The sequence below is a fragment of the Linderina pennispora genome (assembly GCF_002104995.1).
Source record: "Linderina pennispora strain ATCC 12442 chromosome Unknown DL89scaffold_12, whole genome shotgun sequence".
NCBI classification, from domain to species: Eukaryota; Fungi; Kickxellomycota; class Kickxellomycetes; order Kickxellales; family Kickxellaceae; genus Linderina; species Linderina pennispora.
Window position 1 is genome coordinate 90,980 of NW_024468260.1, and position 17,581 is coordinate 108,560.

General features: G+C 56.6%; 7 protein-coding genes across 7 annotated transcripts; 3 read left to right on the plus strand and 4 right to left on the minus strand.

The window, feature by feature from the left end:
- Positions 1-952: 952 nt before the first annotated feature.
- DL89DRAFT_44358 (uncharacterized protein) lies at positions 953-5,737 on the minus strand. Its single transcript, XM_040891665.1, has 2 exons — positions 3,807-5,737; positions 953-1,808 (listed from the first exon to the last, which is right to left on the minus strand). The coding sequence occupies exons 1-2, from the start codon at positions 5,523-5,525 to the stop codon at positions 1,128-1,130; spliced, it is 2,400 nt and encodes a 799-aa protein (XP_040741306.1). The 5' UTR covers positions 5,526-5,737; the 3' UTR covers positions 953-1,127.
- Positions 5,660-7,384, plus strand: DL89DRAFT_44382 (uncharacterized protein). Its single transcript, XM_040891666.1, has one exon. It carries the CDS (start codon positions 5,950-5,952, stop codon positions 6,979-6,981), a length of 1,032 nt encoding a protein of 343 aa, XP_040741307.1. The 5' UTR covers positions 5,660-5,949; the 3' UTR covers positions 6,982-7,384.
- Positions 7,385-10,324: 2,940 nt separating this feature from the next.
- Positions 10,325-11,611, minus strand: DL89DRAFT_44528 (uncharacterized protein). Its single transcript, XM_040891667.1, has 2 exons — positions 10,962-11,611; positions 10,325-10,836 (listed from the first exon to the last, which is right to left on the minus strand). Exons 1-2 carry the CDS (start codon positions 11,353-11,355, stop codon positions 10,499-10,501), a joined length of 732 nt encoding a protein of 243 aa, XP_040741308.1. The 5' UTR covers positions 11,356-11,611; the 3' UTR covers positions 10,325-10,498.
- Positions 11,612-11,637: 26 nt separating this feature from the next.
- On the plus strand, positions 11,638-12,726 carry DL89DRAFT_44535 (uncharacterized protein). The gene has a single exon (XM_040891670.1). The coding sequence runs from the start codon at positions 11,851-11,853 to the stop codon at positions 12,532-12,534; it is 684 nt and encodes a 227-aa protein (XP_040741309.1). The 5' UTR covers positions 11,638-11,850; the 3' UTR covers positions 12,535-12,726.
- Positions 12,727-13,678, minus strand: DL89DRAFT_44534 (DUF1605-domain-containing protein). The gene has a single exon (XM_040891669.1). It carries the CDS (start codon positions 13,576-13,578, stop codon positions 12,919-12,921), a length of 660 nt encoding a protein of 219 aa, XP_040741310.1. The 5' UTR covers positions 13,579-13,678; the 3' UTR covers positions 12,727-12,918.
- Positions 13,679-15,394: 1,716 nt separating this feature from the next.
- On the minus strand, positions 15,395-16,180 carry DL89DRAFT_44531 (uncharacterized protein). Its single transcript, XM_040891668.1, has one exon. The coding sequence runs from the start codon at positions 16,066-16,068 to the stop codon at positions 15,556-15,558; it is 513 nt and encodes a 170-aa protein (XP_040741311.1). The 5' UTR covers positions 16,069-16,180; the 3' UTR covers positions 15,395-15,555.
- Positions 16,181-16,823: 643 nt separating this feature from the next.
- DL89DRAFT_269243 (uncharacterized protein) lies at positions 16,824-17,500 on the plus strand. Its single transcript, XM_040888215.1, has 2 exons — positions 16,824-16,888; positions 16,968-17,500. Exons 1-2 carry the CDS (start codon positions 16,886-16,888, stop codon positions 17,388-17,390), a joined length of 426 nt encoding a protein of 141 aa, XP_040741312.1. The 5' UTR covers positions 16,824-16,885; the 3' UTR covers positions 17,391-17,500.
- The last annotated feature ends 81 nt before the right edge of the window (positions 17,501-17,581 follow it).

Below are 17,581 nucleotides of genomic sequence, written 5' to 3' on the forward strand. Positions count from 1 at the left end.
GGCACTTCAGTGATCGGTCCTCAGCGACCAGTGCCTCAGCAGTTGGCCCCTCAACAACCGATGCTTCAACGGTGGGTCCTCAGCAACCGGTGCCTCAGCAACCGGTACCTCAGCGGTCGGTTCAATGATGACCGGCGCATCGGCGATCGGCAGCTCAGCAACTGGCGCCTCAGCAACAGGCTCCTCAACGGCTGGCTCCTCGACGACAGGCTTCTCGGAAATAGGCTCCTCGATGGCTGGCACCTCGGTGACTGGATCCTTAGCGACAGGTGTCTCAGCGACAGGTACCTCTGGAACTGGCTTCTCAACGGCTGACTCTTCAGCGACAGAATCCTCAGCGACAAAATCCTCAACGACTGGATCCTTAGCGACAGGCTCCTCACCGACAAGTGTCTCAGCAACAGGTGCATCGACGACTGAATACTCGTGACTGACACCTCCACAACTGGCTCCGCAGCGACAGACACCTCGGCAGCCAGTGCCTCAGCGACTTGATCCTCAACGACTGGCTCCTCAGCAACAGGCGCTTCAACAACTGAACCCTCAGAAACAGAATCCTTGGCGACTGAATCCTCGGCGGCAGGCGCCTCAGCAACCGGTGTCTCAGCGACAGGGTCTTCAGTGATCGGTGCCTCAGCAACTGAATCTTCAACGACTGAATCATCCGCAACAGGACCCTCAGCGGCAGGCTCCTCCACAGCTGGATCCTCGGCGACAGGAGCCTTAGCAGCAGGCTTATCAGCAACAGGCTTCTGTGACCCGGGCCTCAGCGGCTGAATCCTCAGCGACAGGCAGCTCAACTACTGGATCCTCAGCAGCTGGCTCCTCAGTGACCGGTGCCTCAGCGATTGGATCCTTAGCGACAGGCTCCTCCACAGCTGGTGCTTCAAGGGCTGATTCCTCAACGACAGAATCCTCAGCAATCGGCTCCTCAGCAACTGGCACCTCTACAACTGGTGCCTCCGCAATTTGCTCCGCAGGAACAGGCTCCTCGGCGACTGGATCCTCAGAAACTGGTGCCTCAGCAGACGCCTCCTTAGCAACTGGACCCTCAACGACAGGCTCTTCTACGACTGGCTCCTCAGCAGCCGATTCCTCGGTGATTGGATCCTTAGCGACAGGCTCCTTCACAACAGGCGCCTCAGCGACCGAATCCTCGATGACTGAATCCTCAACGACTGAATCCTCAACGACTGAATCCTTGGTGACTGGCACCTCCGTAACAGACTCTTCAGCGACAGGCTCCTCAGCAGTCGGTGCCTCAGCAGCTGACTCCTCAGCGACTTGATCCTTATCGACTTGATCTTTAGCGACTGAATCCTCGGCGACAGGCACCTCAGTGGCCAGTGCTTCAGCAACAGGCACCTTAGTGACTGAATCCTCAGCGACAGGCTCCACAACGACAGGCTCCCCAACGACAGGCTCCTCAGCAGCTGGTTCCTCAGCGACAGGAGCCTCAGCGGCAGGCTCCTCCGCAACTGGATCCTCCGCAACAGGCTCCGCAACGGCTGACTCCTCAACGACAGGCTCTTCAACAACTGGTGCCTCAGCAACTGGTGCCTCAGCGACTGGATCCTCCGCAACAAGATCTTCAGCAGCAGGCTCCTCAGCAGCAGGCTCCTCAGTGGCTGGCTCTTCAGCAACAGGTGTCTGAGCGATTGGTTCCTCGACGGCTGACTCCTCAGCAGTAGGTACCTTAGCAACCGGTGTCTCAGCGACAGGATCCACAATGACTGAATCCACAACGACTGAATCCTCAGCGACAGGCTCCTCGACGGCTGGGTCCTCCACAACTGGTTCCTCGACGGCTGGCATCTCAGTGACAAGAGGCTTAGTAGCCGGCTCCTCAGCAGCTGACTCCTCAACGGCTGGCACCTCAGCAGCTGGCACCTCAACGACAGGCGCCTCTGCAACCGAATCCTCAGCGGCAGGCTCCTCACCGGCTGGCTCCTCAGCGACGGGTGCATCGACGACTGAATCCTCGGTGACTGGCACCTCCGTGACAGACTTCTCAACAGCTGACACCTCCGCAACTGGCTCCGCAGCGACAGGATCTTCAGTGGCCGATGCCTCGGCAGCTGGTTCCTCAGTGACTGAATCCTCAGCAGTCGACTCCTCAGCGACTTGATCCTCAGCGACAGAAGCCTCAGCGGCAGGCTCCTCAGCGACATGAGCCTCAGCAGCTGGATCCTCGGCAATAGGCTCCTCAGTGACTGATGCCTCAGCGACAGACTTCTCTGCAATTGATTCCTCGACGGCTGACATCTCAGCAGCTGGTTCCTCAGCAGCTGACTCCTCAGCAACCGGTTCCTCAACAACTGGCTCCTCAGCGGCTGGCTCCTCAACGACCGGCTCCTCAGCAGCTGGTTCCTCAGCGACAGGAGCCTCAGCAGCAGGCTCCTCCGCAACTGGATCCTCCGCAACAGGCTCCTCCGCAACAGGCTCTTCAACAACTGGTGCCTCAGCGACTGGATCCTCCGCAACAGGATCCTCAGCAAAGGCTCTTCAGCAACAGGTATCCGAGCGATTGGTTCCTCAACGGCTGACTCCTCAGCGACAGGAGCCTCAGCGACAGGAGCCTCAGTGGCAGGATCCACAACGGCTGGGTCCTCCACAAATGGGTCCTCGACGGCTGGCATCTCAGCAGCTGGTTTCCTCAGCAGCCGACTCTTCAGCAACTGGCACCTCAGCAACTGGCACCTCAACGGCTGGCACCTCAACGACAGGCGCCTCTGCAACCGAATCCTCAGCGACAGGGCTCCTCACCGGCTGGTTCCTCAGCGACGGGTGCATCGACGACTGAGTCCTCGGTGACTGGCATTCTCCGTGACAGACTCCTCAACGGCTGACACCTCCGCAACTGGCTCCGCAGCGACAGGATCTTCAGTGGCCGATGCTTCAGCGACTAGTTCAGCAGTTGACACTTCAGCGACTAACGCCTTAACTGCTGGCTTCTCAGCAATCGACTCCTCAGCGACTTGATCCTCAGCGACAGAAGCCTCAGCGGCAGGCTCCTCAGCAACTGGTGCCTCAGCAACTGGATCCACAACGACTGAATCCTCAGCGACAGGCTCCTCAACAACCGGTGCCTCAGCAGCTGGATCCTCGGCAATAGGCTCCTCAGTGACTAATGCCTCAGCGACAGACTCCTCTGCAACTGATTCCTCGACGGCTGACATCTCAGCGACAAGAGCCTCAGCAGCTGGTTCCTCAGCAGCCGACTCCTCAGAAACTGGCACCTCAGCAACAGGCACCTCAACGACAAGCGCCTCTGTAGCCGAATCCTCAGCGACAGGCTCCTCACCGGCTGGTTCCTCAGCAGCTGGCCTCCTCAGCAACAGGCACCTCAGTGATTGGTGTGTCAGCAACTGGCTCCTCAGCAGTAGGTACCTTAGCAACCGGTGCCTCAGTGACTGGATCCACAATGACTGAATCCTCAGCGATAGGCTCCTCCGCAGGCAGGCTCCTCAACGACAGGCTCTTCAGCAACCGGTGTCTCAGCAATTAGTTCCTCGACGGCCGACACCTCAGCGACTGGATCCTTAGCGACTGGGGCTTCCGCAACTGGTTCCTCAGCGATTGGATCCTTAGCGACAGGCTCCTCCACAGCTGGTGCTTCAACGGCTGATTCCTCAACGACAGAATCCTCAGCAATCGGCTCCTCAAGCAACTAGCACCTCTACAACTGGTGCCCCCGCAATTTGCTCCGCAGGAACTGGCTCCTCGGCGACTGGCTCCTCAGTGACCAGTGCTTCAGCAACAGGCACCTTAGTGACTGAATCCTCAACGACTGGCTCTTCCACGACTGGCTCCTCAGCAGCCAATTCCTCGGTGACTAGATCCTTGGCGACAGGCTCCTCCGCAACTGGTTCCTCGACGGCTGGCATCTCAGTGACAAGAGCTTCAGTAGCCGACTCCTCAGCAACTGGCTCTCCAACGACAGGATCCTCACCGGCTGGTTCCTCAGCGAAAGGTGCATCGATGACTGAATCTTCGGTGACTGGCACCTCCGTAACAGACTCCTCACCGACAAGCTCCTCAGCAGTCGGTGCCTCAGCAGCTGACTCCTCAGCGACTTGATCCTTATCGACTTGATCTTTAGCGACTGAATCCTCGGCGACAGGCGCCTCAGTGACTGAATCCTCAGCAACCCGTGCCTCAGCGACAGGCTCCTCAACGACGGGCTCCTCAGTGACATGCGCCTCAGCAACCGGTGTCTCAGCAGTTGATACTTCAGCAGCTGGATCCTCGGCAACAGGCTCCTCAGTGACTGGTGCCTCAGCTGCTAGGTTCTCAGCGGCAGGCTCCTCAGTGACTAGTTCCTCAACGGCTGACACCTCCGCAACTGGATCTCTAGCGACTGAATCTTCAGCAATAGGCACCTCAGCGGCAGGCACCTCAGCGACTGAAGCTTCCGCAGCTGCTTCCTCGACAGCTGACTTCTCAGCAACAAGAGCCTCAGCAGCCGATTCCTCAGCTACCGATTCTTCGGCAACCGACTCCTCAGCAACTGGCACCTCAACGGCTGGCTCCCCAATGGTAGGCACATCTGCAACCGAATCCTCAGCGGCAGGTTCCTCAGCAGTTGATACTTCAGCAGCTGGCGCCTTAACTGCTAGCTCCTCAGCAACAGGCTCCTCAGCAGCTGGTTCCTCAGCCACTGGCGATTCCACAACAGGTGCCTCAACGACTGAATCCTCAAGGGCTGACACCTCCGCAACAGGCTCCTCCGCAACAGGCTCCTCAGCGACTGGATCCTCAGCGATGGGTTCCTCAGCAGCAGATTCCTCAGCAACTGGCACCTCAATGACTGGATCCTCTGCGGTTGACACTTCGCCAACTGCATCCTCAACGACGGGCTCCTCAGCGACAGGCTCCTCAGTGGCTGGCTCTTCAGCAACAGGTGTCCGAGCGATTGGTTCCTCGACGGCTGACTCCTCAGCGACAGGAGCCTCAGCAGCAGACTCCTCAGCAGTAGGTACCTTAGCAACCGGTGTCTCAGCGACAGGATCCACAACGACTGAATCCACAACGACTGAATCCTCAGCGACAGGCTCCTCGACGGCTGGGTCCTCCACAACTGGTTCCTCGACGGCTGGCATCTCAGTGACAAGAGGCTTAGTAGCCGGCTCCTCAGCAGCTGGCACCTCAACGGCTGGCACCTCAACGACAGGCGCCTCTGCAACCGAATCCTCAGCGGCAGGCTCCTCACCGGCTGGTTCCTCAGCGACGGGTGCATCGACGACTGAGTCCTCGGTGACTGGCACCTCCGTGACAGACTCCTCAACGGCTGACACCTCCGCAACTGGCTCCGCAGCGACAGGATCTTCAGTGGCCGATGCCTCGGCAGCTGGTTCCTCAGTGACTGAATCCTCAGCGGCAGGCTCCTCAGCAATAGGTACCTCAGCAGCTGGATCCTCGGCAATAGGCTCCTCAGTGACTGATGCCTCAGCTGTTAGATCCTCAGCGGCAGGCTCCTCAGCGACTAGTTCCTCAACGGCTGACACCTCCGCAGCTGCATCCATGGCGAGTGAATCTCCAGCAATAGGCGCCTCAGCGACAGGCTCCTCAGCGACTGAAGCTTCCGCAGCTGGTTCCTCAGCGATTGGTTCTTTAGCGGCGGGCTCCTCCACAGCTGGCCCTTCAAGAGATGATTCCTCGGCGACTGGTTCCCTAGCGACACACTCCTCAGCAATTTGACCCTCAGCGGTTGCCTCCTCAGCAGCCGGTGCCTCAGCAATTATAGGCTCTTCAGCGATTGAATCTTTAACGACTGGATCTTCAACTGTTGACACCTCAGTGACAGGCTCCTCGGCGACCGGCGATTCCGCAAGTGACCCCTCAGCAACTGGTGCCTCAGCGACTGAATCCTCAGCAACAGGCTCTTCAACGTCAGTCTCCTTACCGACTGGCGCGTCAGCAGCAGGCTCCTCAGCAGCGGATTCCTCAATGACCGGCCCCTCCGCAATTGAATCCTCAACAGCTCGATCCTCCGCAATTGAATCCTCAACAGCTCGATCCTCAGCAACTGGCTCATCAGCAACTGGCTTCTCAGCGACAGATTCCTTAGCGACAGATTCCTTAGCGACAGATTCCTTAGCGACAGGAGCTTCAACGACTGAATCCTCAAGGGCTGACACCTCAGCAGCTGGATCCTCAGTGACCGGTGCCTCAGCAGCCGGTTCCTCAGCGACTAAATCCTCCGCAACTGGATCCTCCGCAACTGGATCCTCAGCAGCGGATTCCTCAACGACCGGTGTCTCAGCAGCAGATGCTTCAAGGGCTGGCTCCTCAGCAACAGGCTCCTCAACAACTGGATCCCTAGTGACCGGTGCCTCAGCGACTGGTTCCTCAGCGACCGGCGCCTCCGTAGCTGGTTCCTTGACGGCCGACACCTCGGCGATTGGGTCCTTGGAGACTGAATCCTCAGCAGTAGCAGGCTTCTCACCAACTGGTTCCTCAGCGATTGGATCCTTAGTGATAAGCCCCTCCACAGCTGATTCCTCAACGACAGGCTCCTCTGCAACTGGATCTTTAGCCACCAGTACCTCAGCAACAGGCTCATCAGCAACAGGCTCTTCAGTGACCAGCGCCTCAACAACTGGCTCCTCAGCAACCGGCTCCTCAATGGCTGGTTCCTCAGCAACCGGCTCCTTAGCAACCGAATCCTCAGCGACCGAATCCTCACTGACTGGCAATTCCGTAGCTGGCCTCTCAGCAATTGAATCCTCCGCAGCTGGTTCCTCGACGGCTGATACCCCGGCGACAAGATCCTCAGCGGCTGGCGTCTCAGCAACCGAATTCTCAGCGACTAGATCCTCAGCAGCAGGTACCTCAACAATTGGATCTTCAGCGACCCGTGCCTCAGCGACTGACTCCTCCGCAAGAGGTTCCTCGACGGCTGGCTCCTCCGCAGCTGGCTCTTCAGCAACTGAATCCTCCAACGACAGGAGCCTCCACAGCTGGCTCCTCAACTGCTGACGCCTGGGCGACTGAATCCTCAGCAGCAGGTTCCTCAGCGACTGGGTCCTCAATGACTGGGTCTTGAGCGATTGGATCCTCAGCAACAGGCGCCTCAGCAGCTGAATCCTCCGCGACTTGTACTTCAGCAGCTGGTTCCTGAACGAGGGATACTTCAGCAACTAGGTCCTCTGCAGCCGGCTCCCCAGCAACTGACTCGTGAGCAACCGATACCTCAGCGGATAGCTCATCAGCAACCAACTCCTTAACGACTAACTCCTCGGCGACTGGTATTTCAGCAGCTAGTGCCTCAACAGCCGACTCTTCAGTGGCCGGTTCCCCAGTGACTAGTTCGTTGGCAGCCAGATCACCAGAGATCGGCTCACCAGCAGCAGGTTCCTCACCGCCTGTCGTCTCAGTGAGTACTTCTTTAGCAAGTGATGCTTCAGCGACCGATTCCTCGGCGATCAGCTCATCAGCGACTGGTTCCTCGGTAGTTGGCTCCTCAGCGTGTGACTCTTCGGCGTCTAGCCCTTCAACCACTGGCACTTCAGCAAGTGATGCCTCAGCAACCGATTCCTCAGCGGCTAGCTCCTTGACAAGCGATACTGCAGCGACCGGCTCCTCAGCGATTGGTTCCTCAGCGATTGGTTCCTCAGCGGTCTGTGCCTTAGCAGTGACAGGCTCTTCAGTGACTGAATCCTTAACGGCTGGCTCCTCAACGACTGACACCTCGGCGACTGGTGCCTCCGTAATTTGTTTCTCAGCAACGGACGTCCCAGCAGCAGGGTCCTCAGCGACCGGTGCCTCAACTACTGAATTCTCAATGACTGGCGCCTCAGCAGCTGGTTCCTCGGCGACAAACTCCTTAGCGATAGGCGCATCAACAGCTAACTCCTCCGTGGTTGGATCCTCAGTGACAGGCGCCTCAGCGACTGGCGCTTCTGCAGCTGATTCCGCAGCGAGAGGCGCCTCAGCGACAAGCACCTCAGCAACAGGTTCCTCAACGGCTGGCTCCTCGCTGACAGGCTCCTCAGCGACTGGATCCTCAGCGACTGGATCCTCGGCAACAGAGACCTCAGAAACAGACTCCTCAGTGACTGGATCCTCAATGGCTGGTATATCTGTAACTGAATCCTCAGAGACAGGATCTTCAGCGACAGACTCTTCAGCGACAGGCTCCTCAGCAACTGGCTCCTCAGTGGCCTGTACATCAGCAACCGGTTCCTCAGCGGTCGGTGCCTCAGCAGTCGGTGCCTCAGCAGTAACAGACACTTCGATTGGATCCTTAACGACTGGCTCCTCCGCAGCAGGCTCCTCAACGGCTAACTCCTCAACGACAGGCTCCTCGGTGATAGGCTCCTCAGCGACTGGATCCTCAGCGACTGGATCCTCAGCGATGGGTTCCTCAGCAGCAGATTCCTCAGCAACTGGCACCTCAATGACTGGATCCTCTGCGGTTGACACTTCGCCAACTGCATCCTCAACGACGGGCTCCTCAGCGACAGGCGCCTCAGCGATTGGATCCTCAGCAACTGACTCCTCAGTGACTGGCTCATCAGCGACAAGCACCTCCACAATAGGCTTCTCGCCAGCCGATTCCTCAACGACCGGCGCCTCCGCAATTGAAGCCTCAACGGCTGACTCCTCGGTGACTAGCGCCTCTGTAACTGGGCTCCTCACCGACCAGTTCCTCAATGACTAGATCCTTAGCAACAGGCTCCTCAGCGACTGGATCCTCAACGGCTGGCACCTCCGCAGCTGAATCCTCAACAACTGGCTCCTCAGCGACAGGTGCCTCAGCTACTGGCTCCACAGCGACAGGATCATCTGTGGCAGGCTTCTCAGCAACAACCTCCTCAGTGGTCCGGTGCCTTAGCAGTAACAGATTCTTCGGCGACTGAATCCTTAACGACTGGCACCTCAGCGGTGGACACGTCGGCGACTGGCACCTCTGTAACTGGATCCTCAGCAGCCAATTCCTCAATGACTGACTCCTCAGCGGCCGACACTTCAATGGCTGGCTCAGCAGCGGCGGGGTCATCAGCAGTTGGTTCCTCAGCGACTAGATCCTCAACAGCTGATTCCTCAACAACCGGTGCCTTAACTATTGGCTCCTCGGCGGCCGATTCAGCGACAACTGGCTCCTCAACGACCGGCTTCTCAGCAGCTGATACCTCAACAGCCAGAATTTCAGCGACAGATTCCTCAACGACAGGCTCCTCGGCGACTAGCTTGTCAGCAACGGGTGTGTCGACCAGTGCTTCCTCAGCTGCTGGCTCCTTGGTGACTGGTTCCTCACCGAGTGATACCTCACCGATCTCAACAGCCGACTTCTCAGTGATTGATGCCCCAGCGACTGATTCCTCGACAGCAGGCTCCTCAGCAACCAGCCTCTCGGCGACCGGTTCCTCGGCAGCTGGTACCACAGTAACTGGCACCTCAGCAGCTGGCTCCTCGGCACGTGACTCCTCTGCGACTGGTTCTTCAGCTACCGCTGCCTCAGCTACAACCTCGTCGACAGTGGTCTGCCGTTGGATAGCTGTTTCTTCAGAAACATTCTCTTCTGCAGTGATATCCTTGACCGGAGCCTTTGCCACAGGCTCGTCAGCGATGATTTCCTTAGCAGCAGCGTCCTTGGATGTGACCTCCTCGGTGGTTAGCACATCTGATACACCCTCAGTAGCAACCTCGCCTGAAGACTGCTCTGTTGTTGGGGGTTCTTCTGTGATCAACTCGCTCTCGGCTGCGGTGTTGTCATCACTAGCCAGCGATACCTCAACCCCACGCTCTTCAGATGTGGCAGTTTCTTCAACAACGACAGCACCATCGGTAGACTCGACAACGGCCGTCTCAGCAGGAGGCTTTTCAGCAGTTTCTGGTTCGTCTGCTGAAATAGATCCCTCAACCACATGCTCCTCGATGGTGGCAGGTCCTTTGTCAGCTACGGTCTGCTCAACGACGGCAGGTTCTTCGACTGGTGGTTCCCCGGCGGCAACCTCCTCAGTATTGGTTTCCTCAGAAGTGACTGCGATCGGCTCCTCAACTGCACTGACAGACTCTTCAGCTGTGGCGCGTTCCTCGACGGAGGTGTTGTCACCAGCTACTTCAGCCGAGGCATCTTCAGCAGCAGCGGTAGGTACCTCAGCAACAGGCTCATCAGCACCAGGCTGCTCGGCTGTGGGTTGTCCAACAGATGTGACTGTCACTGCCACTGTTGGTGCATCGGGAGCACCACTTTCTGTTGCCGGGGTATCAGCAGTGACCTCACCTGTTGGCTCCTCCACTGCAGGCTTCTCAGAAACTGGCGACTCAGCAGGACGATGTCTCTACCGATGCACTTTCGGCGCGTATCGGACTCCAGGGACCTGTGTTTCCTCGGTAGCAGGAGCAGTGCTTGCAGCACCTGTTGAAGGTGCAGCCTCTTCAGCTATCTGGCCCTCGTTTAACTGAAATGGTCTCTACTGGTGACGACTCCACGGCTACCGACGCTTCAGTTGCTGAAACAGCATCTGTGGCACTTTCGATCGCAACCACATCAACAACAGGAGTATTCCCCTGCGGCAAGATCACCAGAGACGGACTCCTCATCCTTTGGTGTGTAATCGTTATCGAGTGGAGCAGCCTCGTGGTCCTGCTGGAGGGGCGAATCGGCGCGCTTATCCGAAGCAGCACCCGAAATGACGTCGTACTCGCTCTCGCCTACCGGCGACTCGTCATTGTAAGCAGCATCAACAAGGACTGGCTCGTCACCGGCAATCGGCAAATCGGCCAAGCCCTTTTCGCGAAGCCCGACAGACGGCAGATCAATATACGAGGAGGAGGTCGAAAAACTGCCCTCGACATGCCCGACGCGGGGGGCTGGGGAAATAACATCTAAGAACTCATGTGAGAATGTGAGCAGCATGCATCTACTTTTTTCCCATATATGGCTGTCTGGTGCACATGACCAGCAGTATGCCTGCACGCTTGGGAAGCAGGCCAGACAATGGATACTCTACCTCTAGTTTCCTGGAAATCGATCTCGCTTCCGTCAATTTGGGCGTCAGGCGGCAGGGCCAGGTTGGTAATTGTGTACGTGCTCACAATGTCCTGGTGGGAGGGCGTGCCGTTGGTAAACACCTCGTCAATGAAGTTTTTCGGTGTCGGCAACTCCAAGTCGGTCCCGTTGATACGGAAAGTAATGCGCACAAGCTTATCAGACTCGGCATTCTCGAGCGATGCGTGGTATGCAATGCGCTGGGTGTCCTCGCTGGACAGAGTCAGGGCGATAAACACAGGGTCTTCAGGCTTGGTATCAAGGCTAACCACAATCTCGGCGGGCCCGAGCTCAGTATGGATGTGCGCTTTGTCAACAATGACGTTGAACTTGAAGCTGGTGGGGATGGTGGTCATTCTTCAGAGAAGGACAGGAGAGCTTACAAATAATGTAGAAACTAGTACTTTTTGATGCTTGTCTAGGCAAAGGAAATGGCTGCTCTAAATTACAGGTGTTATATGAAAACGCAGAGTAAATATACACGGTAGTTGGTGTGTTTAGAGGCAGGAATTACGAGTGGAAAAAGTAGTAAATATAGACGGGTTGGTGGTTCTTCTTTGGAGTTTGGGCTCTGAGCTATGGCGATAGAAAAGAAGAAAAAGGTGGGTGGGCAGGAAAAAAAGGAAAGCGACGGCAGTCGGAAGGGAGAACTACGGTAGATATATGGCCACCAAATGTCGCCAACATGGCGAGGGGTGGGTTGCCGACCCGCCCCCTTTTAGGGCAACATAAGCCTCAAAAATTTCGAAACACATGCTTGCAAGACAATATTTCGCCACACAACCCGCCTGTAGCGATGCGAAACATAAACAACCTTATTGCACTCTACATCCAGCATCTTCTCTTCGTTTATGACTCGGAGATATTCCAGCTTATTTTCGTGCTGTATAGTCACGAATATACAGAAGCGGCGAGGTTGGCAGGTTTCCCACCACTGCAAAATAGTGCATTCCTACGACAGAAAGCTGAGTTTGAAAGTCGGGATGTGCCCGGCTTGCCCTCCACCCCTTACCCGAAAGGGTCTGGGATGGGCACTACATGTCGAGGAGAATTGGAGCATCTATCCCTGCAAATCGCTCATTGTCGGGGATGTGCCAATATCAGGCCACATGAGTCGCTCGTGCATACAGAAGAGAGTGCGAAATGGCCTGCACCACCTCTGCATCCATGCATCCGGCGTCAAAAAATCCGCAGACATCTCCCCTCGTCCGAAAGCACACCATGCACATGTCCCAAGTATCCCCCCAACATGCTGCAGTGGCCCATGTTCAGCGTCGCTCTATCGCCTATTTTTGTGCACGTACGCAGCAATGTCTATTCGTGCACCCGGTGTTGACAAGATTTTCCACCGCCGGTTGCATAAGAGTCATGGGACATGCACTTCCGGACGGATTTTCGATTCGTGCAATGAAGCACCACCATGGGCTGGCAAACGTCGGTTGGCAATTGTGTGTAGGTGCGTGTTTTTCCTAAACCAGAATAAACACGACAATGCCGGGTGGCAAAAGGTGCGCCTCGTAATAGGAGCCATTTGAACGGCAAATAGTATCTGAGCGGGGGGATATAGTGTAGTTAGACAACGCAGACATGCCAACGCGAGCAGGTATTGCAACAAAAAGAATGAGCTGACGCCAACAGATGGCATTATGTGCCCTAAAGGAGAAGGTGATTTGCAGACGGGCGTTCTCGGACATTGCGAGCTGTACCGGCATAGGGTCAACCAAAATATCCACATCCCTTTTGCCCATCCCCCAAAAACGCAGACCCAGAACGCAAGGTTTTGCTTCAGTCAAAACGCAAATGGATAAAAAAGAGAAAATCTACCACTATATGCATGTCTGTGCACCGCCAGGGCATGCATCCGAGACAGCACATCACCCCATTCTTGTCGATCAGCTGTGACGCTGGGAACAGCATCCTCATCCAAACGTCTGCTTGGCCCTCCTTGGCTTCTGCACCCTGCTGATACGCCACTCGTTCGGCTTTTCGAAGCGGTTGTAAAGCGGCTCCAGCCGCTCCTTGCGCTTGCGCTTCGAAATCTTCGTTGCATCGGCCTCCTTGAAGAAGGTGGGCGCCATCTCCACCAGCCATTTGGGGTCCACCAGAGTCACCTCCCGCATGTACTCCTTGGACGTCATGACCAGCTCGTGGTAGATGACCCACTCGGGGTTCTTGTTGAACAGCGCGCTCGACGGATGCATGTGGACCATAGTGCCCTCCACCAGCGTCTTGTATCCCTCCTGCGGGTCACGCTTCGCCGCATGGCGGAAGAAGCCGGCGCAGAGGGCACGCCGGACTGGGTCGAAATTGCGCTCGCCGCAGCTCACAATGTCCTGCTTGTATCTGTCCATGATGCCTACCATCTGCTTGCGGATATCCGAAACCGTCCGCAGCCTCCGGTATTGCAAGTAGTTGTCAAAGCACCAGCTGTTGCTAAAGCTTGACGCCTTCCAGGAGTTGTACACTGTCAGCAGCGTGAGGTGGTCGCCCTCGGGCTGGTGGAACTTTGCCTTCTTCGAGTCAGCGGCTGCCTGCTTCTCCCGCGGGCGGTAAAATACCGTGCCATCAGACGACAGCATAGGCGGCAATGGTCAGAATCTCTTCGCTGCACCCAAGCTCAACACTTCGCCAGCAGCGACTTGGCTAGCTCGGGGCTCATCGGGAATTCAGCCATCTTGCGGCCGATGCGTGTCAGCAGGCCCTCGCTGTCAATTGCGCCCAGCGAGTATAGCAGCTCCAATGACGACACCAGCGCCTGCACAGGCGGCGGGTCCATGAAGTCATAGCCAATCAGGTCGTTGATGACCCATGGCCTTGAGCTGCAGCACCGTCGACGATAGGTTGACACGCTGTATCTCGGGCACACTGTTTGGCAGCATCTCGTTGTGAAAGGCCTGCTCGGTGTACAGCCGGTAGCACTTGCCAGGACCAGTGCGCCCAGCTCGGCCAGCACGCTGGTTCGCTTGGGCCTGCGAGATGGGCGTCACGATCAGCTGGTCCATGCCTGTCTTGGAGTCAAATGTCATTTGCTTGACGAAGCCTGGGTCCACCACATAGTAGATGCCGTCGATGGTTACCGACGTCTCGGCGATGTTGGTCGATATCACAATCTTGCGCGAGCCAGGCGGTGCCGGTTCGAATATGCGCGACTGCATGTCTGACGGCAGCGACGAGTACACGGGCAGGATGATCAGCTCAGGGGCAGTAGAGCCGAGCGCCTTCATGCGCTCAAACAGAATCTCACAGGCAGTGTCAATCTCCTCCTGACCCGTCAAAAACAGAAGAATGTCGCCTGGCGGCTCCCTCAAGTGTATGTCCATGACGGTTTGCAGAGACGCATCGAGGTAGTCGGACGCGGGTTCGAGCGAAAACAGCTTCTGTACCGGGAATGTGCGCCCTGGGATCGAAAAGATGGGGCAGTTGTTGAAGTACTTTGAGAACTTTTCTGCGTCCAGCGTGGCTGATGTGATAATGACCTTCATGTCGTGCCGCCTCTTGCAGAGGCCCTTGAGCAAGGCAAACAGCACATCGGTGTTGATTCCGCGCTCGTGCGCCTCATCGAGCATGACCACCGAGTACCGACGCAGCTCCGGGTCAACCAGAATCTCACGGATCAGCATACCCTCAGTGCAGTACTTGATACGGGTCTCGGGCGATGTGCAGTCCTCATATCGGAATCGTGTACCCGACCTCGGCGCCTAGCCGGCACCCAACCTCCTCGGCCACGCGCTTCGCAACACTTGTGGCGGCAACTCGTCTGGGCTGCGTGCATCCAATGCGGCCGCGCCTCGCGAAGCCCTCCTCGTACATGTACTGCGTCAGCTGCGTGGTCTTTCCCGATCCAGTCTCGCCCACGACCACCAGGAACTGGTTGTCTCGGACTGCCTCAATGAACAGGTCCCGTAGGTCATACACCGGCAGACTCTTGCGCTGGTCCTGGATCGAAAGGTCTGTGATTTTTCCATATGTCACGGCCTTGCCCTGCACGGCTCGCTGCCACTCGGGCATATCACCACCGCGTGCTTTATCGGCGATATCTGCTGCTATGCCACGCAGATCCTGGGCGAAGTTGCGCTCCCCTGGCGCCGGCATCGGGTCCTCCCACGGCCGGTTCAGATCCTTTGGCAGGTTGTCCAGCTCAGCCTCGGCCTCCTGCCGCTTCAGCTCCTTGCGCTCTTGGGCCAACGCTGCACTTGCCAACGCTGCTCGGTTCAGCGTGCCCTCAGGCACCTTGACGACCTTGACAGGGCTCAGCTGCATTGTATGTGCTGTCTGCCCGCGCAGGAACGCCGGTTCCTCCTCCCGCAGCTCGATATCCATCTCCTCCTCATCGTCCTCGATAACCAAGTTTCCGTCTTCATCAACTTCGTCCAGATCCGGATAGTCAGCTCGGTTCAGGACGCCTGACGCAATGAGCTGCTTGATCTCCCACCGCTCTGGTGAGGTCATGCGCTTAACACTCTTGCTGCTCTTGCTGGTAGACGCTGGTAGTTTGGCTTCGCGCCCATGCCCCTGGCATGGGGATAGCCGGCGGTCGAGTCACTCGAGTGAATGAGTTATATGATTCGCTGTCTCTTGGATCGTCCCGGAGCGGTGGTGCCAGGTCTTCCCCAGTTGCTTGGTCCACGTCCTTCATTGACAGGCCGACTTTGCTGCCAACCACCGAGACAACCTTTGACCTTGACTCGCTGGTCGCGATCCAGAACCTCACGCGGATTTCCGAGACGTACGCCCTTTTGGATCGCCGAAATGTGAACAAGACCCTCAACCCTGCCCCTGACCCCTTCCAATGCCACAAATGCGCCAAAATCCTTCAGGTTGGTGACACGCCCATCATAGATCTTGTATAGAATTGGCGCATCGTCTACACGCGATGACGAGTGCCGGTCACTGTACCGACCGTAAGAGAACCCGCTTCTCCGATCATCATGGTGGCGGTCGTTGTCTCTGTCGCTGTGTCGCGGTCTATAGTCTCTGTCATCATAGCGGCGCTCAGACCTCTTTGCCGTCGTGCCTTCTCCGATCATGGTGATATGACGGCGACCTCGATCTATCTCTGCCGCTTCCATGACGGTCACGGTCACGGTCACGGTCACGGTCACGGTCACGGTCACGGTCACGGTCACGGTCACGATCTCTTCCACGGTCACGATCCCTGCCACGATCCTCGTACTCACGTCGGCTCGATCCACCTTCTCTTCGACTGCCCTTCAACATCGACCCAACATGTCTATCAATGTCACTCTCCATGATCCGCTCCGCCTCTGAAAACGCCCTGGCTTTCTCGGGGTCATCAGGAATCGACAGACCAGGAAAAAGAGCCGCCTTTTCCGTCGCAGATTTTGCTGTAACTCCCTGCCCGCCTTTTGGCTTTTTTGATTTCGGCTGCATGGCTTGTGATCAGCCGGTGCAGAGTCTGTATAAAGGCTTCCGAGAACCCACTCTCGTCCTGGTCGAGTTTATTCTTGAACTCGGCATAGCCACTGCTCGAGTCGTGAAGATGGATGATGTAGTCGGCGACGTCGCGGTCAGAGATGCCAATGTGGTTCGAGAGCTCGTCAGTGATCTTTGTCACCAGTGAGAGCCTTTCCAGCTTTTCTAATTCGGTTTCGTCACCCATGGTTTATTGGAAAAAAAATGAATACTGCACATTACGAAGGTGCAAATTTCGAAAAATATGCGGGTTGAAATATGTACCCAGATGGCATTTTGCTGAAATTATGCGCGAATCACGTGTGCCACTAAGCGTGCGTCATTTCGATTTTTTTCTCTGGGTGTGTACGCAAGCACTCGGCAAACCACGGGCTTCTAACTCCTTGGCTGTATATTTGCTGGTTCTTGTCTTTCCCCTCCAATCCACACAATTTTCCACATACCTTTTTTACAATGGTAAGACCCAATCGAATTTGAGCTCAAATGTGGTTCCCTACGTTCCAGACCCTCGCTAACTCAGCCAGGCCCCATGTAGTCTGCCTCGTTCAAGTTTGACAACTCCAGCAGCACTACGGCGTCGAGCGTGCTCCCGACAGCGACAGAGTTTGGTTCGACGAACGTGATCGGCCACGGCCCCAACCGGCGTATTGATCAGCAGCTTCAGAAGGCGCACCCGCTGGAGTCGCGTCTGGCGAACTGGGAGAGCTCGCAGCTGAATATGAAGCTGCACATGCAGCGCAGAATCTACGGCCTGCACGCACCTGTGCGCACCATGATGGAGCTCCAGGCAGTCAAGGATGTGCCGAATGTGTTTGAGTCGCCGGCCGCCCGCCTGCAGTTTGACATCCTGAACGGCCGTGACGAGACTATTGAGATTGAGGACATGTACTGCAGCGCGCATGTTGAGCAGGACCTGGGCGATGTACACGAGCTGCTGGCACGTCACGTCGAGGCCTAGATCTTTTGATTTAATATTCAATATTAACCACTTGTTCTCCATTGGCTGAGACGCGGGGTTTTCGAGGCAGAGGCGCGTAGGCAAAATGCGCAGCCGCCTTTTTTTTTCTTTCTCAGAGGCATATAAGAGACAGGCAGTCCGCCAGCCCTCGCTTTTTGTCTTCACATCTGCTCCCAACCTTTTTGTTTTAA